Below are 27,827 nucleotides of genomic sequence, written 5' to 3' on the forward strand. Positions count from 1 at the left end.
CCTATAGCTGCGTGCGCGGATCACGTCTCATATATCGTGCAAATATGTAATGTAAAAATATGCGCTGCGCTCAAGTAAACCAAAAAATTAAATATATTATGACAAAATAAACAAAACCAACTATGAGTGTCTAAATCTAAATTCAGCAATTGTTGCTGTTCTTATACATATAAAGTGCAAAGTGCAAGCATTAAACAAATAAAGGTGCACAGTGCAAAAGTAGGATAAATGTAAAACATTAATATTGTACATCCAAATAATAAAGTGCATAAATGGACATAAACAGTGCTAAATACTCCATATAAGACACCATAAGTGCCCCAATGGCTGATTGCAAGGAAAAATTGTGAAAAGTCCTATATAGCACTCCAAATTAGTGCGTGCAGGTGATATCCAAATGTGATAACATTCATCATGCTGAAGTATCCTTAGTGCTGCAAAACATGCTCCGGTGCACTTCAGTGGCCCCCTTAGGCTAATCTGCTCACCTCAGACCCAGCTGTTACCCTGAGTCCAAACACGCTTTGGAGCCACCCCTGGGCTCAGTGCTGATGTCAGAAATACTCCTCCAATCTGATTCAATGTAGCTCCATAAATATGAATGAAAAGGAAACTATATAGTGTAATATAGCCAAGTAAAACTTATTATATAAAAACACTCCCCACAATGGGGTACTCACATAGTACTGGTGCGTAAGTGCAAACTTCTGCTGTGTGTGCTCCGTGATGCTCTCTCCGTCCTGGCCCCTCCCCTACACGTGTTCGACACAGGGATCACGTGTCTTCATCAGGCGGATATCCCCCTGATGAAGACACGTGATCCCTGTGTCGAACACAGTTGCTAGAGGAGCAGCATATGAACACCATTGTGTGGAATAAGAGTCTGCATTCTAGGTTGAGAATTGTGTAGCCCAAGGTGGGCTGCTTCATAACCAAAACGCTGCGTTTTTGCCTTTGAATGCTGTATGAAGTTAAAACCCCTATGTCAAAATCCTGCTGTAAAGAACTTTTACTTTTCAATAAAGTGGGCAAAGAAAACCCTGAAACATACTTCACGACTGGACTGGTGTTCATGAAATGTGCTACCGTTAAGCTAAACCCTCCACAAATGGTACAAGATGGAACTTCCAGAACCCCTTACCGTTACTTTGGCTGTTCCCAGGTATTGGTTTCCACCGTTCATGTTGATCTTGCCACGAGCAAGCATTAAGTTCTTAACCGGGAAATCTTGGATGAAGTAATCAACTTCAAATGCTACACCGTGTCCATCTACTACAATTGTTTCTTCAGAGTCTACACGTAGCACGCTGGGTGTAATCAGAGTGCATCTATTGAGAAAAGACAAATAACACCATACCAAATTGTGAGTAATAAACCTGAAAAAAATGAGGTGCTGCCAAAACAATCACTTTGCCAATCCATAAATTTCATTTGGCTGTGCTTCTGCTGTGGATCACGGGAATGTAGTTCGTTTTGCACTCCTGTGACCCGTTTTCAGCAGACAGCAGGCTAAAGCTCACACCGCTCCACAGCCCAGTGAGCGTGGGGAGGGGGGGAGGTTGCAGAGCAGAAAGCTGGTGACCTGGAGCCCTGAGAACCATGGGATCGGCGGTATTAGATCGCTCGGTTCTCAGTGTTATGCCCCGTACACACGGTCGGATTTTCCGATGGAAAATGTCTGATCGGAGCGTGTTGTCGGAAATTCCGACCGTGTGTGGGCTCCATCGGACATTTTCCATCGGATTTTCCGACACACAAAGTTGGAGAGCAGGAGATAAAATTTTCCGACAACAAAATCCGTTGTCGGAAATTCCGATCGTGTGTACACAAATCCGACGGACAAAGTGCCACGCATGCTCAGAATAAATAAAGAGATGAAAGCTATTGGCCACTGCCCCATTTATAGTTCCGACGTACGTGTTTTACGTCACCGCGTTTAGAACGATCGGATTTTCCGACAACTTTGTGTGACCGTGTGTATGCAAGACAAGTTTGAGCCAACATCCGTCGGAAAAAATCCTAGGATTTTGTTGTTGGAATGTCCGAACAAAGTCCGACCGTGTGTACGGGGCATTAGAGGTGTCGGGGGACTGGTGCTGCATCCACCTACCTACGTAAGTATGAATCTTACTTACTTACTATCTTAATAGATACAAAAGTAGATGTATGTTACTTTGAATCTTTGTATCAGCAGCTTGTTGATAAACATTGTTGACTTTTTTTTTTTTTTTTTTTGACAGCTGCCGATTCTCAGGCTCTGTGTACACAGCAATGCCAGCTTTGATTAATCAGAGCAAAATTGCTGTGCACATGGAGGCAGAAGGACTGGATTGGTACAGCCTTACCACACATGATGGATAGGACTGACATGAAAGACCTGGCTATTTTCTGCTCAATTTTCTCAGGTGAATACAGTCTGATCACATTACCTCCTCCCAAATATGTAATTGCACGACGACTCGGCTAAATGTATTTCAGGATGGGATTTCTGGGCAAATAGGTGGCTATCAGAAAAATCTCTAAACCCTGGTACCATGTACCTCCAGTAGGGTGTATTTTAGAAAAAGTGGAGGTATAATCCATGGAACACATTTAGACTCTTCCACTCATTTTTATCATCTATAGTAGAAAACTTAATCAAGGTTTCATCCCCCCCCCCCTATTTTTATAAAAGCCTCTTTGTAGGAACACGTTCTGCAACATTTACAGTATTACAGAACATTCATAGTCAAAGTTAATAGAGCTCCAAGTGTCTGTTGACATCCAAGGGGCAGAGTCCAAATGAAACCAAAGCATTTGCAACATAGTGATTAGAGTTTAACCATTTGTAATTCTTAGGCTGATTGAAAATGTCCTGGACTTCAAAAGGTGAAAAAAAGGTATCAGTTTTCCAGCCACTGAGCGGCTGTACAGTAAAAGTTATCTGGGTGGCTCTACAGCTGCCCAATTACTTTTAGGCCTCATGCACACTGGACGTTAAAATAATGTTATAAAAACGTCAGTAGCTTTGCAGTGAGTTTTCAACTTCTTGCAACGTTTTTGAAATAGCGTTTTTTAGCGTTTTTTCCGCGTTAGCTTTTTAGCGTTTTTTTTTTTTTTTTGGAAGAAAAAACTTTTTTTTTTTTAATAGATCAAAAACATTAAAAAATGCTTGTGAGCGATGTTCTTGAGCGTTTATCAGCGTTTATCAGTGCTAGAGTGTTTTTACAGCTGGAAAACGTCTCTCAGAACCCACTAGTTTTGGGGTTTTGTTTACTGCTCAAAAACGCCACTGCCCAAAACAGTTGATAACAGCTTATGTGTGCGTGGACACATAGGATAACATGATGGAGAGTTTAATGACTGTAGAAAAAAACGTCTACAGCCAAAAACAGCTGTTGTAAAAATGTCAAAAACGTCCAGTGTGCATGAGGCCTCAAGGTAGTGAGAAGGGCCAGACGCTCCAGCTTCTAGACAGCACCCACCTTCCACTCCCCCCCACCCCTTCCATAGTTGGCCCCCACCCGCAGTGGGAGTGCAGTAAATTGGCTAAACAGTGATAGCAGGAGGAGATTGAGGAACGTCCAATCCTTGATATTCTCTGCTAGTAATAAAGCTGGGAGTGATGAGCATTTTGTCAGTTTCAGTTCATTCAATCCTCATCTACCAGTGGCGGCTGGTGCTCAACATTTTTGGGAGAGCGCAAACAAACTGAAAAATACTAAACAAAAAAACATCAATTGCAGCAACTGTGCCCATCAAATGCCTATGGCTCTAATCAGGTGCTTCAAAAACACCCCACGCGCTGTAATTTAGGTGCCCGAAAAGGGGCCAGGCGCCTGAATAGAGGGTGGCAGCGGCGGGCGTGGATAGATTCATGCAATGCATGAATCTATCCATTGGTCATAGAGGGGGTGGCTGGAGAGAGGGGTGGTGCCCGTGTGCCCTTATGGACTCACCGCCACTGTATACTATTGCCGGGGAAGAACATGATCTGTGTTTGATTAGCTGTAGTGGGGGGGCAGGTAAGGCACTGGGGGTCTTATAGACCATTGATGTCTCCATAAGGAGGACCTGTCACTTGCCAATGCTATTGCATTGGGGGCTTGTTAGACCCTTGAGACAGCAATAAAGTTAAAGCTGAACTTTATTCAAATACAGTATATTCCTCAATTGCAGTTGCATCTCCATTCTGTGGTTTCAGCTGCTTGCCGCTACTTTACTAGTGTGCCCTAGCTGAGATATATTAGTAATGTAGCGATGCAAGTCAGTGAGGATTCCATTTATTGGAGATGATGATAGTACATTTATACACACATTTTGTAATGTTGTATTTGTCTTTTTTTTTTATATATTAACAAAAGAGTGTCTTTAAGTGCTTTGTAAGTAAATGAAGGGAATCAGTAACCACCAATGAAAAGAGCATAATAATCATCGATAAAATGTGACACAGTAACCAACAATGAAGGGGGAATAATGACCAGCAATATAGAGGGCACAGTAATCAACAAAAAAATAGGGCACAATAACCAACAATGAGGGGGCACAGTAACCACCGATGAAAGGGGCACAGTAATTACCGATAAAATAGGGCACAATAAGGACCAATGAAAGGGGAACAATAACCACCAATGAAGAGGATACAGTAACCACCAATAAAGGGACACAATAACCACCAATGAAGGGCATTATAATCATCAATAAAATGGGGCACAGTAACCAACAATGAAGGGTGCACAGTAACCAACAATGAAAGGACCACAGTAACCACCAATGAAGTGAGCACAGTAATCACCAATAAAGTGGGGCACAGTAACCACCAGTGAAGAGGGTACAGTAACCAGCAATAAAGGGGGCACAGTAACCACCAATGAAGGGGGCACAGCAAGCACCAACAAAGGAGACACAGTAGCCACCAATGAAGAGGGTGCAGTAGCCACTAATACAGAGGACACAGTAACCACCAATGAATGGGGCACAGCAAGTACCTATGAAGAGGGCGCAGTAGTCACCAAAAAATTGGGTACAGTAACCACCAATGAAGGAGGCAAAGTAGCTACCAACGAAATGGGCACAGTAGCCACTAATAAAGGGAGCACAGTAAGCAACAATGAAGGGGCACACTGACCACCAATGTAATAGGACAATGACTCATGACCACCACGCCCTGCAAGCTGTGGGACTCTGAGAGTCAGAGTGCACCCAAAAAGAGGAAAGAGTCCAGATTACCCACAGTGTAGCGGACTTGACCAGTTCAGAATCTGCATTGCTTGTCTCTTTCTAATACCACCCACCACTGGCCATGGAGGGACAGGTCTCAGAGTCTTTATTTAGGCTTATTACCCACTCTAGTGTTTACCTTTCTGCGTGAGTTAATTAATTTCCTTTATTTTATACAAATTACTAATACTACACTAAGGGGTGAATTTATAAAGAATTTGCATAGCCGTTCATCCACCGAAAGTGCATTAACATGTCTTTTGTGTGAATGGGGCAAACAGAAAATATCACATGATGCCTTCTATTGGCCAAATGTTGTATTGTCTGTTTTAAGTCAATTCAATTTACTTTCAATCACCATAGGAAATATACTATTTACATTTTTTCTTGTCCCATTCGCATAGACTTTCCATAAACTTCTACTGGGTAAATGGCTATTAATCTAAAGGTGCATGCACATAACTTTTTGTCGCCTCCCCCAACTACTGGGCAGTTCTGATCAGGCAAAGCTCCAACCCTTGCTGGCCAGATCCTCCCACAGATTTTTACTGGCCCCATAACTGCAATGGGCCAATGAAAATGGGTGGGAGAATGGAGTTTCCGGGCAAGTAATACTAAGTAAAACAAACGGAGAGGCGCCTCTGGGGGCAGAAGTATAACAAGTTTTTAATAGCACTAAAGCTTAACAACTCACATTTGGAAGGTAAAAAGCATTGATTGATTCAATAAAATTCCTTGAAACACTAGGTGTCGCTATAGGGCAATGCTTCCTCTTTTTTGGCACAGTCGTTCCCTATAAAACCTCTTGATGGGTCTAGGGGATCATTTGGAACTAGGACCAGTTTGAAAGGTGGCAAATATTAATTAACAAGGTTCTACAAAACTTCCAGAAGAAGCCACGTTTGTGGTGAAACATGTAGAGGCAATAACACTTTTGTACCTTGACCACTGGGTCTTTATGGCCTAAATTTTACAAATTGTTTTACAATATCTATGTAATAAAATTTTCCATATTTTTCTGTAAACTTTGCTTTTGATTGATTTCTCTGCACCTTAAAACTCCAATTTTGTGCTCTTTGGGTATACATTGTTTTGTCATATATAAAGGAGGTGGTGCATTTATTAGAGTCTCCCAGCTCCAATACCAATTTGATACATTTCTCCCTTTATTTTACTTACAGTGTACTGGAACATGGTTTCTGTTCCCATATGACGGCTGCCCTGTGCAGAAGACCTCTACACCTTCTTTTTAGTCGATAGACTTTATCTCCCATACCTGTTGGACACTTGTCTATATGTGTATATATATATACTGCATATATATATATATATATATATATATATATATATCATTGCATTTCTTCCCTATTCTAAACCACCGCATACCCCCCCCCCCCCCCCCCCCCATTTTTATCTATCTGACTCATTACTTATGGTATAAGTGTGTTCAGTTATTTGCGCATATACTTGTCTTATCAAGTAATACTAAGTACTGCTCAGTATTTGGGGGAGGATGAGTTACTGCAGGTATGTGCTGGCACGCCTGGGTGCCTACTTTTCATACTTATCAGAAGTCTCTTTGTTAGAGTGTCAGAGTTAATTTAAATGTAACATATTATTTAAAGACAGTTAAGGAGAAAAAAATAAAAAATAAATATATATATATATATATATATATATATATATATATATATATAAAAATGTTCTCTCTTTAACTGTCATATTGACATATTGTGGTGTAAATAGAGGGAAAAGAACCGGAATATCTAATGCAATGGCAACAGTCTTTGTACAGAGTATCTATTAGATAGATAGATAGATAGATAGATAGATAGATAGATAGATAGATAGATAGATAGATAGATAGATAGATAGATAGATAGATAGATAGATAGATAGATATAGATATATCTATATATATATATATATAGATATATATCTATATATATCTATATATAGATATATATCTATATCTATATATAGATTAGATACTCTGTACAAAGACTGTTGCCATTGCATTAGATATTCCGGTTCTTTTCCCTCTATTTACACCACAATATGTCAGTTGAGCTGCATTACATTTGAACATGCGCTGCAATACTTTTTAATTTTTTTTTACTTTACTTTATTTCTAAAGGTAACTTTAAAAATAAACTGTATAAAAAAATAAAACAATCACCGCAAACACAATATATGAATAAAGAGGGGTATGCAGCTGAACATTATAAGGTAAATCACAACACCTCAGAAGCAAAAAAAGACAGTCAGATTAGTGCAGCGCAAAATGTAAGTCCATATGTAGATATGGGTGCAGTAGAAAATTCTCCTCAAATGGAAAGGGAGGGACACCTCGTGGGGGAAAAACAAAATTCTGATCCGCAGTATAGTATAAGTGACTGGTCCTCCACCAACATCAAATCCAAACTCTTACCAGATGGGATGGACCTCTGAACTAACAGCAGGTCATACAGGCATGTATCCACAGATGGGATAAAGGTAATGAATGGATGAGCCGGATGGAGCAGATGATCCAAGGAGCGGTGTGTCCATTGGAAAAAAAAAGCACCATCTAAGTGCACTCCGCAAAAATCATTTATTGAAAGATTCCACAAAGGTGGGATTTTATATGATTTTGGATCATCAGCTCCATCCGGCTCATCCATCCATTACCTTTATCCCATCTGTGGATACATGCCTGTATGACCTGCTGTTAGTTTACAGGTCCATCACATCTGGTAAGAGTTTGGGTTTGATGTTGGTGGAGGACCAGTCACTTATACTATACTGCGGATCAGAATTTTGTTTTTCCCTCATGAGGTGTCCCTGCCTTTCCATTTGAGGAGAATTTTCTGCTGCACCCATATCTACATATGGACTTACATTTTGTGCTGCACTAATCTGTTTTATTTAAAAATAAACTGACCGTTTTTCCTGCGTTCATGCACACTGCAGAACACTTACATGCATTCAAATAACGCAGGGTCTCTTTTTTTTTTTTCAGTGCAAGGCAGCGCACATCAATGTAACACACTGGTGTTTACTGCTCCTATTGAAATGCATTACATGTTTTTTTTTCTTTACCATATGTATGCGTCAGCATGCATTGGCCAACGCATTCAAGCACATCTGGTGTGAATAGACCCTTAAGAAGAAAAACAGGGCAAGTCATACATACTTTTGGGATGAAAATTCTTTCCAAAAGTGCAACACTAACCAAAATATAAAAACTATTTTTGAAAAAATAAGTAAAAAAAAAAACAATAAAAATTAAATAATGAATGCAGGGACCATAGTACTCACTGTGTTTGGCCGTAGGAGGATCCAGCCAGATAACTCAGCAGAATGAGACACAGAGTTCTGTACCCCATGGTGTCCCCAGAGGCAATGATCTGCCTGGGTGATCGGGGGGGAGGTTATATAGTATAGGGTTAGAGTCCCGCCTCAACAATCCTTCGAAATAATGACTAATGAATAGGATTACCAAGGTCTGCAAACAAAGATCTGTTACCCCTTTATAAGCATTGCAACATCTCTTTCCACAGTATTTACTATTGACAAATAGAACAACAGGGAGGATCTAAGGGTCAGGGATTGCTGCTGGAATAGCAGTTCCCGTAAATCGTGTGCTGTTTTTTCTTTTTAATTGTAAGTTTTGAGCACAATTATTCTAATATTTGTGTCACCAATCCAGCATATTTGGATACAGGTGTTCAGTGTTGGGAACAGACATCCCTTCCAGCAATCCAGCAAACATTTTAAATGACCCCATCGTACAAAAATAAGGTCAGTGGCATGCTGTAAAAGAAGAAACTTAAGGGGTATATAAACCTTTTTTTTCTTCTTTTTTTTTTTTTTTTATAATTATTTTTATAATAATTGTATAATATAATTTTATAATGTTTTGTAATTCAGTTATTTATTTATTTTTGTTAGGTTTTTATTCTTTTATTTATTTTTTATTTTTTTTATATAAGTTTGGCATCATATCTCTGTATGTGTTTCTTAACTTGGCATTAAACCCAAAAGCAAAAATAAGTTTGCAGCTTAAAAATTTGTAGGCGTGGTGGCTGCAGTAGTTTAGCCTTTTTTCTTTATTTCCACATGGTGATCCAGCCAGTACATTTGTTCATTTTCAGCTTTCTTTAACAAACCAAGCTGTCCAGCAAAAGTGTCAGTTGCTCCCCCCACCCCCCCAAAAATAACTTTCCCTCCAGCACAACCCCTCCCCCCACCTGCTCAAATACAGGCCCCCCACACACACGCACACACACACACACACACACACATACACACGCACACACACAAAATTCCTTCTCCAAGCACAAATCCTCTTGCTTCCAAAATCCTCCCTTTACAACACAACATCTCTCCCCAAAATCCTCATCCTAGTGCAAGTACTTTCCCCTTCTGAAATCCCCCCTTGCAGCACAAATCCTCTGCTCTCCCCTGGAAATCCCCACTCCAGGCATAAATTCCTTCCCTCCACACAAAATTCCACCCCCAGCACAAGTTTTCTCCACCTCCAAAAAGCCCCTTCCAACACACAAATGAAAATTCTCTCCCCCCAAAAAAACCTTGCTCCCAGCCCATATACTCCCCCCCCCCCCCACAAATCCCTCCTCCCAGCACAAACTCTCCCTCTTCCCACTCCCCAAATCCACTCCTCACACAAATCCCCTCTCCTAGCACAAATTATCCCCCCCTCCCCTCATTTCTCCCTCCCATTACTAATCCTCCACCCTCCCCAAACCCCCTTCCAACCTTCCAAGCACAAATTATCTCTTCCCCCAAAATCTTACCTCTCAGCACAAATTATTTTCCCCCAAAATTCTTTCTCCCAGCACTAGGGATGAGCCGAACACCCCCCGGTTCGGTTCGCACCAGAACCCGCGAACGGACCGAAAGTTCGCACGAACGTTAGAACCCCATTGACGTCTATGGGACTCGAACGTTCGAAATCAAAAGTGCTCATTTTAAAGGCTAATTTGCATGGTATTGTCCTAAAAAGGGTTTGGGGACCCGGGTCCTACCCCAGGGGACATGTATCAATGCAAAAAAAACTTTTAAAAACGGCCGTTTTTTCGGGAGCAGTGATTTTAATGATGCTTAAAGTAAAAAAAAAAAAGTGAAATATTCCTTTAAATATCGTACCTGGGGGGTGTCTATAGTATGCCTGTAAAGTGACGCGTGTTTCCCATGTTTAGAACAGTCCCTGCACCAAATGTCATTTTTAAAGGAAAAAATCTCATTTAAAACTGCTTGCGGGTTTAATGTCATGTCGGGTCATGGCAATATGGATGAAAATCAGTGAGACAAACGGCATGGGTACCCCCCAGTCCATTACCAGGCCCTTTGGGTCTTGTATGGATATTAAGGGGAACCCCGCACCCAAATTAAAATAAGGAAAGGTGTGGGGCCACCAGGCCCTATATACTCTGAACAGCAGTATACAGGCGGTGCAAACAAGACAGGGACTGTAGGTTTGTTGTTAAGTAGAATCTGTTTGTAATTTTGAACATTTTTAACGTGTTTAGCTCCAGCCAAAAAATCTTTTCTAAGCTTTTTGGAAAACATAGGGAAGGGTTATCACCCCTGTGACATTTGTTTTGCTGTCTTTCCTCCTCTTCAGAAGATTTCACCTCACTTTTTTGTCCCAATGAAAAATGTTTTTTGAAAATTTGGGTTTTTTTGTGGAACAAGGATTGGAAAGCATCAGTGGAAAGGAGAACTTGTTTTCCCATATTAACTCTTACAGGAGAGAATTTCCCTTCCTAGGGGTAGATTTCATCTCACTTCCTGTTGTCTCCTTCCGTTTGCAAGTAGGAGTCGTTTGTAAGTTAGATGTTTGAAAGTAGGGTCCTGCCCTATATACTCAGCAGAAATTTGGGCCTTAGGTGTTGCTGTGGCCACAACACTGTAAGCCCTCACAGGGCCCTGCTGTGAAATATTAGATCAAGAATTGTAATTACATGCCCCTGTTGAACAGGAGCTGAAAAATTAGGCCTTAGGCACTGGTGCTGGTGCCACAACACTGCAACCCCTCACAGACACTCTAGTTGGAACGCAGGAACGAGCCCTGCTGCAAATTATTGCTTCAAAAATTGTAATTACACGCCCCTGTTAGACAGGGGCAGAAAAATTGGGCCTTAGGCACTGGTGCTGGTGCCACAACACTGCAACCCCTCACAGACACTCTAGTTGGAACGCAGGAACGAGCCCTGCTGCAAAGTATTGCATCAAAAATTGTAATTACACGCCCCTGTTAGACAGGGGCAGAAAAATTGGGCCTTAGGCACTGGTGCTGGTGCCACAACACTGCAACCCCTCACAGACACTCTAGTTGGAACGCAGGAACGAGCCCTGCTGCAAAGTATTGCATCAAAAATTGTAATTACACGCCCCTGTTAGACAGGGGCAGAAAAATTGGGCCCTAGGCACTGGTGCTGGTGCCACAACACTGCAACCCCTCACAGACACTCTAGTTGGAATGCAGGAACGAGCCCTGCTGCAAAGTATTACATCAAAAATTGTAATTACACGCCCCTGTTAAACAGGGGCTGAAAAATTGTGCCTTAGGCACTGGTGGTGGCGCCCAGAACCAAAAATGTTCTTACAAGCTATCAGCGTGATGATTGAGGAGGAAGAGGATAATTACTCAGGGATAGTCACTCAGCATCAGCATAGGCAGTCTTTGAAGGGATCTGAGATTTCAAAAAAAATTATTCGGTTACATCAGCATCAGGTGCTTGGTAGCTGGTGGTGATCCAAGACTCATTCATTTTTATGAAGGTCAGCCGATCGACCGAGTCGGTGGACAGACGCACCCTGTGATCGGTTACCACGCCTCCAGCAGCACTGAATGTGCGTTCCGAAAGAACGCTGGATGCAGGACAGGCCAGTAGCTCAATTGCATACTGTGCAAGCTCTGGCCAGTGATCCATCCTCAAGACCCAGTAACCCAGAGGATTTTCGGTGGGAAAGGTGTCCAAGTCTGATCTTGCCCCTAGGTATTCCTGCACCATGTAAAACAGACGCTGGCGATGGTTGCTGGAACCGATCATACCTTGGGGCTGCGGACCAAAAAATTGTCTGAACGCATCGGTCAGACGGCCACCTTCTCCACCGCTCCTTCTTTGACTGACCGAAGCCTCAGCAACACGTTGTCCAGAAACAGGAGTTTGTAACCTCCCAGTCTCTGGGAACGCGTTGCACAGACCTTTCTGCAAGGCCTCCCGAAGATGTTTCATCCTCTGCTCCCTCTGCGATGGCAAGATAAGGTCCGCAACCTTACCCTTGTAACGTGGATCAAGGAGGGTTGCCAGCCAGTATTGGTCCTTCTCCTTGATACCACGAATACGAGGATCCTTACGCAGGCTTTGCAGGATCAGGGAGGCCATGCAGCGTAGGTTTGCTGAGGCATTCGGTCCGGAGTCCTCTGGGTCACTAAGAACGACATGGTCCGCAGCCACCTCCTCCCAGCCACGTACAAGTCCATGTGTTTCTTGGGACTGATCCCTTAAAGACTGCTGCTGATGCTGAGTGCCAGGCTCCACCTCCATACTGACACAATCTTCCTCCTCCTCCTCTTCCTCCTCGTCCTCTTCCTGTGTGATCGGCGGGCACGCAGGAACAATGTCTGGATAAAGGGGGCCTTGAGAGCTAAGGAAGTCCTCCTCTTCCTGCCTCTGTTCTGCCTCAAGTGCCCTGTCCATTATTCCACGCAGCGTGTGCTCCAACAGGTGGACAAGGGGGACAGTGTCACTGATGCATGCACTGTCACTGCTCACCATCCTCGTGGCCTCCTCGAATGGTGACAGGACAGTGCATGCATCCCTGATCATGGCCCACTGGCGTGGGGAAAAAAAACCAAGCTCCCCTGACCCTGTCCTGGTGCCATAGTCGCACAGGTACTCATTGATGGCCCTCTGCTGCGTGTGCAGCCGCTGCAGCATGGCCAACGTTGAGTTCCACCTGGTGGGCATGTCACAGATTAGGCGGTTCTTGGGCAGGTTAAACTCCTTTTGGAGGTCCGTCAGCCGAGCACTGGCATTATATGACCGGCGGAAATGCACACAGACTTTCCTGGCCTGCCTCAGGACATCCTGTAAGCCCGGGTACCTGCCCAAGAACCGCTGCACCACCAAGTTAAGGACGTGAGCCAAACAGGGCACATGGGTCATTTGTCCCTGTCGGAGGGCAGAGAGGAGGTTGGTGCCATTGTCGCAAACCACCATTCCTGCCTTAAGTTGGCGTGGCGTCAACCACCTCTGAACCTGCCCCTGCAGAGCTGACAGAACCTCTGCCCCAGTGTGGCTCCTGTCCCCCAAGCACACCAGCTCAAGCACCGCATGGCATCTTTTGGCCTGCGTACTTGCGTAGCCCCTTGAACGCCTACGGAGCACCGCTGGTTCCGAGGAAGAGGCCATGGAGGAAGAAGAAGAGGAGGGGGTGGAGGAGAGAGGTGTGTCACAATCAGCATTTTGGAGGCGTGGTGGCGGAACAACCTCCAACACTACTGCACCTTGTCCTGCATCCTTCCCAGCTGCCAGCAGAGTCACCCAATGCGCCGTGAAACTTAGGTAACGTCCCTGTCCATGCCTGCTGGACCATGAGTCAGCGGTAATATGCACCTTACCGCTGACCGCCCTGTCCAGCGAGGCATGGACATTGCCTTCCACATGCCGGTAGAGAGCCGGAATCGCCTTCCGTGAGAAAAAGTGGCGTTTGGGTACCTGCCACTGAGGAACCGCACATTCCACAAACTCACGGAAGGGGGCAGAGTCTACCAACTGAAAAGGCAGCAGTTGAAGTGCTAGCAATTTTGCCAAGCTAGCATTCAACCGCTGGGCATGTGGATGGCTGGGAGCAAACTTCTTTCGGCGGTGCAGCAGCTGGGGCAGGGAAATTTGCCTGGTACAATCTGACGTCGGTGTACCAAAAGCAGATTGCCCACAAGTACTTGGCTGTGACACACCTAATTTTACACCTTCATTCCTCTCACTGCAGGTCTCAGAGAGGACTGAAGGTCTAGTGGGGTTGGAAATCTCAGCTGATGAGGAGCAAGGAGAGATCCTCTTTGTTCTTTGGTGTGGGTCTTTTAGATACGCTTGCCAACGAACTGCATGGCAGGTCAACATATGTCTGGTCAAGCATGTGGTACCCAAGCGGGAGATATTTTGGCCACGCGAGATACGCTTGAGACATATGTTGCAAATAGCAGCGGTGCGATCTGATGCACTCGTCTCAAAAAAGGCCCACACCAAAGAACTTTTTGAATAACGCGCAGAGACTGCAGCGCCCTGCACATGTGGAGCTTTGGGGTGTGATGCAGTCAATGTGCTGCCCTTAGGCTGGCCCCTGGAGGGCATCCTGCCTCGTTGGTGATGTGCTGCCGCCTCCTCCTCCTCCTCCTCCTCCTCCTCCTCCTCTCTCCTATCAGGCCCCCACGTTGAGTCAGTGACCTCATCATCCCCTCCCTCCTCATCACTGGAGCAAACCTGGCAGTATGCTGCAGCAGGGGGAGCATGACTGCCAGATTGCTGTCCTTCTTGGGCACCCCCTCTGTCCGCGCTCATGTTACTGCCTTCATCGAGCTCAGTATCGTCATCAGAGCCTTCCAAACGCTGGGCATCCTCCTGGAGCATGTACCCAACACTGTGGTCAAACAGTTCGAGGGAATCCTCATGAGGACATGGTGGAGCTAGGGAAGGAGTCACTGATGACATTGAGCTGAGGGAAGAGGCCGCTGCTTTGCCAGACAAAGCACCCTGGGCATGGGTGAGAGAGGATGAGGAGGATGAGGACGGCTTGGTCATCCACTCGACCAAGTCTTCCGCATGTTGCGGCTCAACATGGCCAGCTGCCGAAAAAAAGGCCAAGCGTGTCCCATGGCCACGTGCTGATGAGGATGCACCGTCTCCACGACCAGCACTAGACACAGAGCCTGCTTGCCCTCTCTTATTGGCTTGTGACTGTCTGCCTCTCCTTCTTGGCCTTCCAGACATACTAATGGCCTGTAGCTGCACTAAGCTGGGATAGAACACCTGTAATTTTCTTCAAGTAGCTTTATATACTGTAACCAGACAAGCCTGCCTGTCAGTAGGAAGATAACAGGAACGGATCTAGCTGAACACTGTGAGCAGGACGCACTGTACTAAATGTAAATAGTCTAGCTGCCTGACCGTGGTACTAATAGGATCAAATAGAACACCTGTAATTTTCTTCAGGTAGCTTTATATACTGTAACCAGACAAGCCTGCCGGTCAGTAGGAATTTAACAGGAACGGATCTAGCTGAACACTGTGAGCAGGACGCACTGCACTAAATGTAAATAGCAGGAACGGATCTAGCTGAACACTGTGAGCAGGACGCACTGCACTAAATGTAAATAGTCTAGAAGATAACAGGAACGGATCTAGCTGAACACTGTGAGCAGGACGCACTGCACTAAATGTAAATAGTCTAGAAGATAACAGGAACGGATCTAGCTGAACACTGTGAGCAGGACGCACTGCACTAAATGTAAATAGCAGGAACGGATCTAGCTGAACACTGTGAGCAGGACGCACTGCACTAAATGTAAATAGTCTAGAAGATAACAGGAACGGATCTAGCTGAACACTGTGAGCAGGACGCACTGCACTAAATGTAAATAGCAGGAACGGCTCTAGCTGAACACTGTGCGCAGGACGCACTGCACTAAATGTAAATAGCAGGAACGGATCTAGCTGAACACTGTGAGCAGGACGCACTGCACTAAATGTAAATAGCAGGAACGGATCTAGCTGAACACTGTGAGCAGGACGCACTGCACTAAATGTAAATAGCAGGAACGGATCTAGCTGAACACTGTGAGCAGGACGCACTGCACTAAATGTAAATAGCAGGAACGGATCTAGCTGAACACTGTGAGCAGGACGCACTGCACTAAATGTAAATTGCAGGAACGGATCTAGCTGAACACTGTGAGCAGGACGCACTGCACTAAATGTAAATAGTCTAGAAGATAACAGGAACGGATCTAGCTGAACACTGTGAGCAGGACGCACTGCACTAAATGTAAATAGCAGGAACGGATCTAGCTGAACACTGTGAGCAGGACGCACTGCACTAAATGTAAATAGCAGGAACGGATCTAGCTGAACACTGTGAGCAGGACGCACTGCACTAAATGTAAATAGCAGGAACGGATCTAGCTGAACACTGTGAGCAGGACGCACTGCACTAAATGTAAATTGCAGGAACGGATCTAGCTGAACACTGTGAGCAGGACGCACTGCACTAAATGTAAATAGTCTAGAAGATAACAGGAACGGATCTAGCTGAACACTGTGAGCAGGACGCACTGCACTAAATGTAAATAGCAGGAACGGATCTAGCTGAACACTGTGAGCAGGACGCACTGCACTAAATGTAAATAGCAGGAACGGATCTAGCTGAACACTGTGAGCAGGACGCACTGCACTAAATGTAAATAGCAGGAACGGATCTAGCTGAACACTGTGAGCAGGACGCACTGCACTAAATGTAAATTGCAGGAACGGATCTAGCTGAACACTGTGAGCAGGACGCACTGCACTAAATGTAAATAGTCTAGAAGATAACAGGAACGGATCTAGCTGAACACTGTGAGCAGGACGCACTGCACTAAATGTAAATAGCAGGAACGGATCTAGCTGAACACTGTGAGCAGGACGCACTGCATTAAATGTAAATAGTCTAGATAGAAGATAACAGGAACGGATCTAGCTAAACTGAATACAGTGTATATATATATATGCAAGACCTGGGATGCATATATATACACAATACACTGTAAGTGCAGCTAACTGACTGACTGTTCTGCCTAATCTATCTAACTCAAATCAAATGACACTCTCTCTCTCTCTCTCTATCTCTCAGCACACCGGAACACACACTACACAGGGCCGCCGTGCAGGCGGCCTTATATAGTGTGGGGTGTGTACTAAATCCCCTGAGCCATAATTGGCCAAAGCCACCCTGGCTTTGGCCAATTACAGCTCTCTCTACTGACGGCGCTGTGATTGGCCAAGCATGCGGGTCATAGTGCATGCTTGGCCAATCATCAGCCAGCAATGCACTGCGATGCCGCAGTGAATTATGGGCCGTGACGCGCCACACGAATTTAGCGCGAACGGCCCATAACGTTCGCAATTCGGCGAACGATCGAACAGCCGATGTTCGAGTCGAACATGGGTTCGACTCGAACACGAAGCTCATCCCTACCCAGCACAAACATTTCCTCCATAAAACCCCTTCCTAGCTCATTTCTTCTCTCCCACAAATTCCCTCTCAGCACAAATTCTCTCCTTCCTCCTTCCTGCAATTCCCCATCCCAGCACAAATGTTTGTCTCCCCCCGAATCCCCACTCCCAGCACAAATCCTTGTCCCCCAAAAAACCCTTTCTCCCACTTCAAATCCTCACCCCAATCCCCCCACTTCCAACACAACTCTTGTGCCCAAAAAACTCCCCCTTCCACCAAAAATCTTCCCCTCAAAACTCCCCCTCAAAATTCCTTCCCCCAGCACAAGCCCTTTCTCCCCCAATTCCCCCTCCCAGCATATATCTTCTTTCCCCCCACCCTTCACAAAGTCCCCCCCACAGTCTCCCCCCCAGCAAGCACAAATCCTCCCCCTGCTAGCACAAACCTTTGGTAAAGTGGTAGTAAACCATGGCAGTTTAAAAAAAAAACACCTGTAAGGCAACTGCATAATGTGCTAGTATGCATTGCATACTAGCAAATTATGAAATACTTACCTTAGAACAAAGCCCTCCAGCACTGTGCTGTTACCGCTGACAGGGCCAGGGCCGTCTATAATATTGATTGGACCCTGGGCAAAACTTTTCTTGGGCCCCCCCCATGCAGTTTTGCTCTCCACCTGCTCTGAGACATACAATAAATAGCAGCTAGACTCAAAATCAGTTTAAAGAATCAGCTCACGCAGCTATTGAGATTGGTTGCCAGAGGTTACAGTGTATCATTACCGCTCACTGACTGGTTGCTAGAGGTTACAGCACACATTACGGTTCACTGATTAGTTGCTAGAGGTTACAGCACATGATTTCTGCTTGTTGATTGGCTGCTAGAGTTTACTGTGGATATGACCTCAGGGGGGCATGATATACATATCAATGCCGCCGGACGCCACTATTTACATATGAATGCCGGTAATTTACATGTAAACACAGGGTCTGCAGATGAGTCATCTGTACACAACAAAAGGGCAGAGCTGGGCAGCATTAGTAGCACCACTTCACACTGAGATATTGGGACGCATCACGGGACTAAAACCTTAAGGGACGAGGGAATTTAATCTGGGATAGTTGGCAAGTATGAGGCAGCTGCTCTGGACCCCACAACACTGACAGGGCCCAGGGCAGCTGTCCCTTTTGCCCTGCCTTAAAAATGGCCTTGGACAGGGCTTCCATCTTCCCCGGTCTTTCTTCCGGGTTTGTGGGCTCCAGCTGTATGACCGGCCAGAGCCATGATGATGTCACTCCAACATGTGTCTGCAGAAGCCCTCAGCTCCAGGACAAATCTCTGAAGGTCCGGCACAGTATGCTGGACCTTCAGAGCACATGCACCGGTGACATCACTGGCTGCATCCAAGGTAATTATCTCCTAAACGGTGCACATTTAAGAAATATTTATTTTTTGTAACAATCACAAAGCAGACTTTACTATCACTTTAATTCATCCTCCCAGGTCACAATGTCCCAAAGTACAATACCCCCCTCTCTCCATCAACTAATGCAGGGTATATACGCATCAGGTTTTTTTTTTTTTTCTATTGCTCAACCAGTGGGTTGAACAGAAAAAGAACTCACAGATCCCTGCACCCACACAAACAACCTTTGTGTCCCATTGTGTCTTTGTAGTCTGACAGTCTGGGCTGTATCAGAATACACAAGGGCTCGTTAGAATGGCTTAAGCCGGCCAAATGCACCATCATACAATGTATACATACCTGGAATGATGTGGCATAGATAGAGATATCTCAGCAGTAAGGATGAGCTCCGGCGTGTTCGCATGCTGAACGTGCCGAGCCCGCCAGGAAGTCGGCACGTCGCAGCGCTAATCACAGGTAAGGAGACATTTCCCGATTTCTGCAGATGCACATCGGGAAATGTCTCAATGATTGTGATTAGCGCTGCACCATGCCGACTTCCCGGCGGGCTCGGCACGTTCAGCATGTGAACACGCCAGAGCTCATCCTTACTCAGCAGCTCCTTCTCCTGACTTGTCTGTAATTTTAGTAACTGACTAAGCTCTACCTCATCTTAAGCCGGCCATAAATGGTTCAAATCTTGTCCGGTTTAGCAGGGATCAGCCGAGATTCATACCATGTATAGGCAGGCTGATTGTACTCAAGTTGATCAATTGATTAACCACTTGACCACTTAAACCCCCTTCCTAACCAGACCAATTTTCAGCTTTTGGTGCTCTCACATTTTGAATGACAATTACTCAGTCATGCAACACTGTACCTTTATGAAATTTTTGTCCTTTTTTTCACATAAATAGAGCTTTCTTTTGGTGGTATTTAATCACCATTGGGTTTTTTATTTTTTGCACTATAAAAGAAAAAAGACCGAAAATTATGTAAAACAAATGCATTTTTCTTCATTTCTGTTATAAAATTTTGCAAATTAGTAATTTTTCTTCAAATATTTTGGCCAAAATTTATACCGCTACATATCTTTGGTAAAAATAACCCAAATCGATGTATATTATTTGCTCTTTGTGAAAGTTATAGAGTCCACAAGCTATGGTGCCAATCTCTGAAAATTGATCACACCTGAAGTACTGACGGCCCATCTCATTTCTAGAGACCCTAACAAGCCAGGAAAGTACAAATACTCCCCAAATAAACCCTTTTTGGCAAGTAGACATTCCAAGGTGTTTAGTAAGATGCATGGTGAATTTTTTGAAGTTGTAATTTTTTCCCACAATTCTTTGCAAAATCAAGATTTTTTTTTTCTTTTTTTTTTTTCATAAAATTGTTATATTAGCATTTTATTTCTCACACACAGCATATGCATAGCACAAAGTACACCCCAAAACACATTCTACTACTCCTCCTGAGTACGGCGATACCACATGTGTGAGACTTTTACACATCGTGGCCACATACAGAGGCCCAACATGCAGGGAGCACTGTCAGGCGTTCTTGGAGCATAAATTACACATATGATTTCTTAACTACCTCTTATGCCGCGTACACACGAGCGGACTTTTCTACCGGACTGGTCCGGCGGACCGAATCCAGTGGACAATCCGACCGTGTGTGGGCTTCATCCGACCTTCAGCGGACTTTTTCTGTCGAAAGTCTGATGGACTTTAGATTTAGAACATGCTTCAAATCTTTACGTCGTAACTCGGTCGGACCCAGTTCCTATCGAGAAATCCGCTCGTCTGTATGCTAGTCCGAAGGACAAACCCGACACTAGACAGCTATTGGCTACTGGCTATCAACATCCTTATTTTAGTCCGGTCATACGTCATCACGTACAAATCCGTCGGACTTTGGTGTGATCATGGGTAGGCAAGTCCGTTCGTTCAAAAGTTCGTCGGAAGTCCATCGGAAAGTCCGTCGGACCAGTTCGGTCAAAAAGTTTGCCCGTGTGTACGCGGCATTACAATTTTGAAGGCCCTGGAGAATCAAGACAATGGAAACGCCCCAAAAATGACCCCATTTTGGAAAGAAAACAACCCAATGTATAATCTATGAGGCATATCGAGTCTTTTGAACATGTCATTTTTTTCTACAAGTTTTTGGAAAATGTGTAAAAAAAATGAAAAACTTTTTTTTTTAAACAACGTTGTCCATTTACACAATATTTCTAACACATAGCATGTACATACCAAAAATTACACCCCAAAATAGATTCTCCTACTCCTCCTGAGTACGGTGATACCACATGTGTGAGACTTTTCCACAGCCTGGCCACATACAGAGGACCAACATGCAGAGAGCACCATCAGGTGTTCTAGGGACATAAGTTTCAAATCTAATTTGACTACCTATTACACTTTTGTGAGACACTGTAGTGGCATGGATGTGGCATAGATGATAACTGATGTGGCATGGATGAGCATGAATGGGGATGGATGAGCCGTGGATGGGGATGGCTGAGCATGAATGAGCATGGCCAGGTACAGCTTAGTACAGATGGGTACGGCTGAGTATGGCTGGGTATAGATGGGATGGCTGGGTACGACTGAGTACGGATAGGTACGGCTGAGTATGGCTGGGTATAGATGGTACGGCTGAGTACGACTGAGTACGGCTGGGTATGGCTGAGTACGGCTGGGTACGGCTGAGTACGACTGAGTATGCCTGGGTATGGCTGAGTACGGCTGGGTACGTCTGAGTACGGCTGGGTATGGCTGGGTACGGCTGAGTATGGCTGGGTATGGCTGAGTATGGATGGGTATGGCTAATTATGGATGGGGGTGGATGGGATGGCTGAGCATGGATGGATGAGTATTGCTGAGGATGGATGGCTGAGCATGGATAGATGGATGAGTATGCTGAGTATGGATGAGGATGGATGGATGAGTATGCTAAATATGGATGGGTGAGCATCGATGGATGGATGAGTATGCTGAGTATGGATGGGTGAGCATGGATGGATGGATGAGTATGCTGAATATGGATGGATGAGTATGCTGAGTATGGATGGGTATGCCGAGTATGGATGGGTATGCCCGAGTATGGATGGATGGATGGAAGGGTATGCAGAGTTTGGATGAGTATGCAGAGTATGGATGGATATGCAGAGTATGGATGGGTATGCAGAGTATTGATGGGTATGTAGAGTATGGATGAGTATGCCGAGTATGGATGGATGGATGGGTATGCAGAGTATGGATGGGTATGCAGAGCATGGATGAGTATGCAGAGTATGGATGGGTATGCAGAGGATGGATGGATGGGTATGCAGAGTGTGGATGGATGGGTATGCAGAGTATGGATGGATGGATGGGTATGCAGAGTATGGATGGATGGGTACGCAGAGTATGGATGGGTATGCAGAGTATGGATGGATGGATGGGTATGCAGAGTATGGATGCGTATGCAGAGTATGGATGAGTATGCAGAGTATGGATGAGTATGCAGAGTATGGATGGGTATGCAGAGTATGGATGGGTATGCAGAGTATGGATGGATGTATGGGTATTTAGAGTATGGATGGGTATGCAGAGTATGGATGGGTATGCAGAGTATGGATGGATGGGTATGCAGAGTATGGATGGTTATGCAGAGTATGGATGGATGGGTATGCAGAGTATGGATGGATGGGTATGCCCGAGTATGGATGGATGGATGGAAGGGTATGCAGAGTTTGGATGAGTATGCAGAGTATGGATGGATATGCAGAGTATGGATGGGTATGCAGAGTATGGATGGATATGCAGAGTATGGATGGGTATGCAGAGTATGGATGGATGGGTATGCAGAGTATCGATGGGTATGTAGAGTATGGATGAGTATGCCGAGTATGGATGGATGGATGGGTATGCAGAGTATGGATGGATATGCAGAGTATGGATGAGTATGCAGAGTATGGATGGGTATGCAGAGTATGGATGGGTATGCAGAGTATGGAGGGATAGGTATGCAGAGTATGGATGGATGGGTATGCAGAGTATGGATGGGTATGCAGAGTATGGATGGTTGGATGGGTATGCAGAGTATGGATGCGTATGCAGAGTATGGATGATTATGCAGAGTATGGATGGGTATGCAGAGTATGGATGGGTATGCAGAGTATGGATGGATGGATGGGTATGCAGAGTATGGATGGGTATGCAGAGTATGGATGGGTATGCAGAGTATGGATGGATGGGTATGCAGAGTATGGATGGATGGGTATGCAGAGTATGGATGGATATGCAGAGTATGGATGGTTATGCAGAGTATGGATGGATGGGTATGCAGAGTATGGATGGATGGGTATGCAGAGTATGGATGGATGAGTATGCAGAGTATGGATGGGTATGCATGGCTGAGTATGCAGAGTATGGATGGATGGGTATGCAGAGTATGGATGGGTATGCAGAATATGGATGGATGGGTATGCAGAGTATGGATGGATAGGTATGCAGAGTATGGATGGATGGGTATGCAGAGTATGGATGGATGGGTATGCAGAGTATGGATGGGTATGCATGGCTGAGTATGCAGAGTATGGATGGGTATGCATGGCTGGGAATGGATGGATGGATGGATTTGTCACTGAGCAGCGCTGTGGGCACTACACATGCAGCCCACAGCACTGCTGCCACAGATCTCTCCCCTCTCCGCTCACACTGGACGGAGAGGGGAAAGAGGAACCAGATATCACGCCGGTTTGTTTACACTGTCATTTGACAGAGCGATCACGTGGTAAACGGCCACGATCAGCTGCCATTTACCGTGATCCGTGAGAGGACCCGGTGCGTCATGGATGTGCTCGGGTGCGCGCCCCAGGGGGCACGCGAGAGCGGGATTCTAGGAGAACGTCACTGTACGCCCTCCCAGAGTTATCCAACCGCCCTGTAGCCTTCATTCGGCTATGGGCCGGTTGCTAAGTGGTTAACTTGGGTACAACCAGCCTGTTGGATTTTTTATACATTTATTGCCAGCCGAAGCAATAATCACTGTGTTCTCCCAGCTAGGAATGCTTCCTCTGCCCCACCGCCAGGAGAATACAATAGCTCCACGGGAGGGATTCCCCCATCAACACTATCTGGTTTGCAGAAACCATGGGTAGCAGAAAAGTAAATTGATCCAGCTAAGGCTTTGAATAGAAACCACTTGCTAGACAGGCTTCTATTGAACAGACAGTGGTACAAACATACTAAAAGTCAGCCAGCTGAAATTCATGTTGTCTGTCATTCAACCCAGAAGAGGATCATCAGCCAGCGGAGGTAGAGGGAAAGGAGGGCAGTGGTGGAGCCGGAGGAGGTCGACTAATTCTTTCAAACCTGGGGAGAAGAGAAAGCTTGGAGTTGGGTTATGCCTCTACTAGTCTTATAAAGTTTAAAATGGGTTTTTCATGTTTGTGTTTTTTGACAACATTGTACGTGCCGGAACTCCCTGTTTATAAAAAGTGAAAAGGAAATCCTATTGTCTGTAAAATATAAGCACCAGCAGGAGATACAAATAAAGCCAATGCTTACATCACTGCCAACAAGGAACTCTCCTTTGTTAATACTGTCTGCTTCTTAAATTAACCATTAAAAAGTCAAAATTTGCATACCACTAGAATTACATGGGTCAGTGAATGGTACTGTTCAGGAAATGGGATACAAGCTTTATGCAGGGTGGTACAGAACCCCCATAATTCTACACACATTTTCTTCTTAAACCTCCCCTATGTGTTGAAGGTTCGGATCCGAGCCTGGCTCCTAGCTACATATTTGGTGGTCTTACCCGAAACTGCAGGAAAATGATGATATAACCAAAATCACTATTTTCACACTCGATTTTACTCCTACCCAATATTTGCTACACCATACTTTCCTCCCAAAATCCAAAGACCATAAATCATTGGCTCTTTCTTCACTTAGCAAATGTTGCAAGATGATGTATCCCCTCCAAATGGGGCACCACTACCTCCCCGACATTAGCAGATTGGCACTGTCAGGGTCAGCCATACAGCTGAAATAGAAGAACTGATCAGTATCACGCAAGATAACTCCTCTAAATTTACCCGCACATGGGCATGTTGGCTCCACTTTCAAGAAATTTTGAATGCAGTAGCACCACAAACTGTGCTGGGACAACTGGCTGATGCCTGACCTCAATGATAAACTAGAGATCTAAAGTGAACACAATGCACAAAAGAATATAACAAACATTCTTTTGTGCATTGTGTTCACTTTAGGTCTAGCAGCATTTTTACAGCATTTAGTTAGTTAGTTATTGTTCACTTAGTAGCGCGAGGGACTGCATTTTACATTAGATAAACTAGAGATGTATACGTGCAAAAATAATACAATATCTATAAATGAGAGCTGCATGTTATAAAGCAAAATAGCTCAAAAATGGTAAAACTGAAAAAATGTATTAACCGCACTCAAATAAAGTGCAAATGCATCCATATAACATAAATATTGCGATATGTGAATAAAGTGAATAGAAATAAAACTCTGCGCCAAACTAAACAATAAACTAAAAATTATAAAGAAATAACTTATGCTTCCCTGGAAGGAGTGATGTACTCCTCTAAACATGTGAAAAAGTGGGTATAGGAGTCGCTGTGATTAGTGATGTTCATTGACTGGTTGGTAATTCATAAGCAAACAGTAAAGTGAAATAAAACAGTGAAATAAATCTTAAATAAAGTCACAAAGGAAAGTGTGATTCCAAATCGTCCACCTGGACAGAAAAATAAATCAATAAAGTCTCTCCATAGTGAAAAAATAAACATGCAAGTCAGTGAAAAAATCGTTCATAGAGATCCACAGAAAGCACAAAAATCTTCCAACTGTGATGATATCTTCCAACCAAGGCTAGATGGTCCTTCACCAAAACTTAGAAAAACAACACCCAAGGTGAATGGTTAAGTAATCTGCTTACCAGACCAATTTGACTTCTTTCCTAGGAAAGATAGTCAAACAGCGCTTGTGCAGGATTGTGCCTGCTCACGTAGGTGGGAATGGAGATGGCAGGAACCTTCTTCCTCAAGGGACATCCATAGCATAATAACGTTTTATTAAATAAAAATTGATAAAAAGATGTAGCCAAATGACTTCTTACATTTAAAAGTGCCTATCCCGGCACTGGGGCTGCTGGCGTGATGTGTGGAGTGCGTTCCACCAGTTCGTGCCGACAACCCGCCCCCCCGGAAATGGCATAGGCAAAAAACCATGACCAGGTACCGCCTCGACGTACGTTTCGTTGTTTACGTCCTCAGGAAGCATACCTGGTCACTGGAGGTCACGGTTTTTATAACGTGGATGGTTACTAGGGAGAATTTGTGTGCAGCCTCAGTCCCGGTCAGGGTACAGTACGAGCTAAATCCCGACTTAGTTTAACAAAAGATCTTTAGAAAAACATTAAAAGACAAAAATAAAAAACATTCTCTCCTACCACCACATATATAAGAAAGACAACTAATCTAGTATATTAAATTAGATGGTATATCCCCGTTAGTAAATTGACCATAATGAACCCTGTAATTCCAACATGATCCCCTAGGCAGGGGCGGATCCAGGGGGGGGGGCAACAGGGCAATTGCCCCCCCCCGAAATAATAGCACACTGACACTGAATGTTATTGTATATCCTGCTGCCGCTCCGCTGTGCCGGCCCGAGTCACTCTCTCTCATGTGCCGATCAGCAGCGGCGCCGAGAGAGAGACTCGCGTGTGGTACGGGCGGCGGCGGTCACTGACACTAAAGGAAGGAGGTGGGCGGAGCCTTTTCCCTGCACTCGTTGCTAGACGCCAGGCGGCCCTGGCGTTAGCAACGAGTGACGTCAGTCAGGTCAGCGTCAGTCACACTCTCAGCCGACCGGCCGGTGTGTGTGTGTGACTGTGTGACACACACAGCCTGGAGCAGCGCCTCCTATACATTACATACAGCAGAGGCCAGAGAGCAGACAGCAGTAACTCAGTGATTGTGACACTGTGACTGTGACACAGGCGGAGGAGCCCGAGGGACACGGCTGTGTGTGTGTGTATCGTCCAGTCCGCGCTGTTCTGAGGTCTATATTAATGGGGGTTCTGCACTGAGGGGGGATTCTATATTAATGGGGGTTCTGCACTGAGGGGGATTCTATACCAATGGGGGGCTCTGCACTGAGGGGGGATTCTATACCAATGGGGGGCTCTGCACTGAGGGGGGATTCTATACTAATGGGGGGCTCTGCACTGAGGGGGGATTCTATACTAATGGGGGGCTCTGCACTGGGGGGGATTCTATACCAATGGGGGGCTCTGCACTGAGGGGGATTCTATACCAATGGGGGGCTCTGCACTGAGGGGGATGCTATATTAATGGGGGGCTCTGCACTGAGGGGGATTCTATACTAATGGGGCTCTGCACTGAGGGGGATTCTATATTAATGGGGGGCTCTGCACTGAGGGGGATTCTATACTAATGGGGGCTCTGCACTGAGGGGGGATTCTATACTAATGGGGGGCTCTGCACTGAGGGGGGATTCTATATTAATGGGGGTTCTGCACTGAGGGGGGTTCTATACTAATGGGGATTACAACATCTCTCTGCTGCCTGTCTCTGGGACACAAGAGACCACCTTAGCAGGTGGCAAGTGACAATCTTCATCTGGTGACAGGCGACGTGGCAAGAGACAATCCGCAACATGTGGCAGGCGACGTGGCAAGTGACAATCTGCATCTAGTGACAAGTAACGTGGCAAGTGACACACTCGGGGCTCCCACTGATTCTGCATTAAGGTGAGTTAAACTATTTAATTTTTTATAACAATGTAATAATAGTAATAATGCGCTTCAATCATCCTGACACCATAACAACCATGGTGCCGTGATGATTCAAGCGCCAACACCAGCCATTTCCCCAATAGATGTACCCCCAAAAAATATATTTTCTGGCAGTGCCCCTCCCGAGACTAGACTCTGGATCCGCCCCTGC

The 27,827-nt window shown here is 45.0% G+C and overlaps 1 protein-coding gene and 1 long non-coding RNA gene across 2 annotated transcripts in view; one reads left to right on the forward strand and one right to left on the reverse strand.

Moving 5' to 3' along the window:
• LOC141133435 (complement C3-like) overlaps nt 1–8,656 on the reverse strand; it is a 286,038-nt gene extending 277,382 nt beyond the window's left edge. Inside the window, exons 1-2 of the mRNA XM_073622822.1 lie at nt 8,500–8,656; nt 1,142–1,328 (exon numbers count right to left, since the gene is read on the reverse strand). Of these exons, the coding sequence (XP_073478923.1) occupies nt 1,142–1,328; nt 8,500–8,567 (255 nt within the window). The 5' untranslated portion in view covers nt 8,568–8,656. The remainder of the gene's footprint in view (nt 1–1,141; nt 1,329–8,499) is intronic.
• Nucleotides 8,657–8,757: 101 nt separating this feature from the next.
• Nucleotides 8,758–27,827, forward strand: part of LOC141133442 (uncharacterized) — a 79,610-nt gene continuing 60,540 nt past the window's right edge. The window contains exon 1 of the long non-coding RNA XR_012243077.1: nt 8,758–8,982. This is a non-coding gene — a long non-coding RNA (uncharacterized lncRNA). The remainder of the gene's footprint in view (nt 8,983–27,827) is intronic.

The sequence above is a fragment of the Aquarana catesbeiana genome, linkage group LG03 (assembly GCF_042186555.1).
Source record: "Aquarana catesbeiana isolate 2022-GZ linkage group LG03, ASM4218655v1, whole genome shotgun sequence".
NCBI classification, from domain to species: domain Eukaryota; kingdom Metazoa; phylum Chordata; class Amphibia; order Anura; family Ranidae; genus Aquarana; species Aquarana catesbeiana.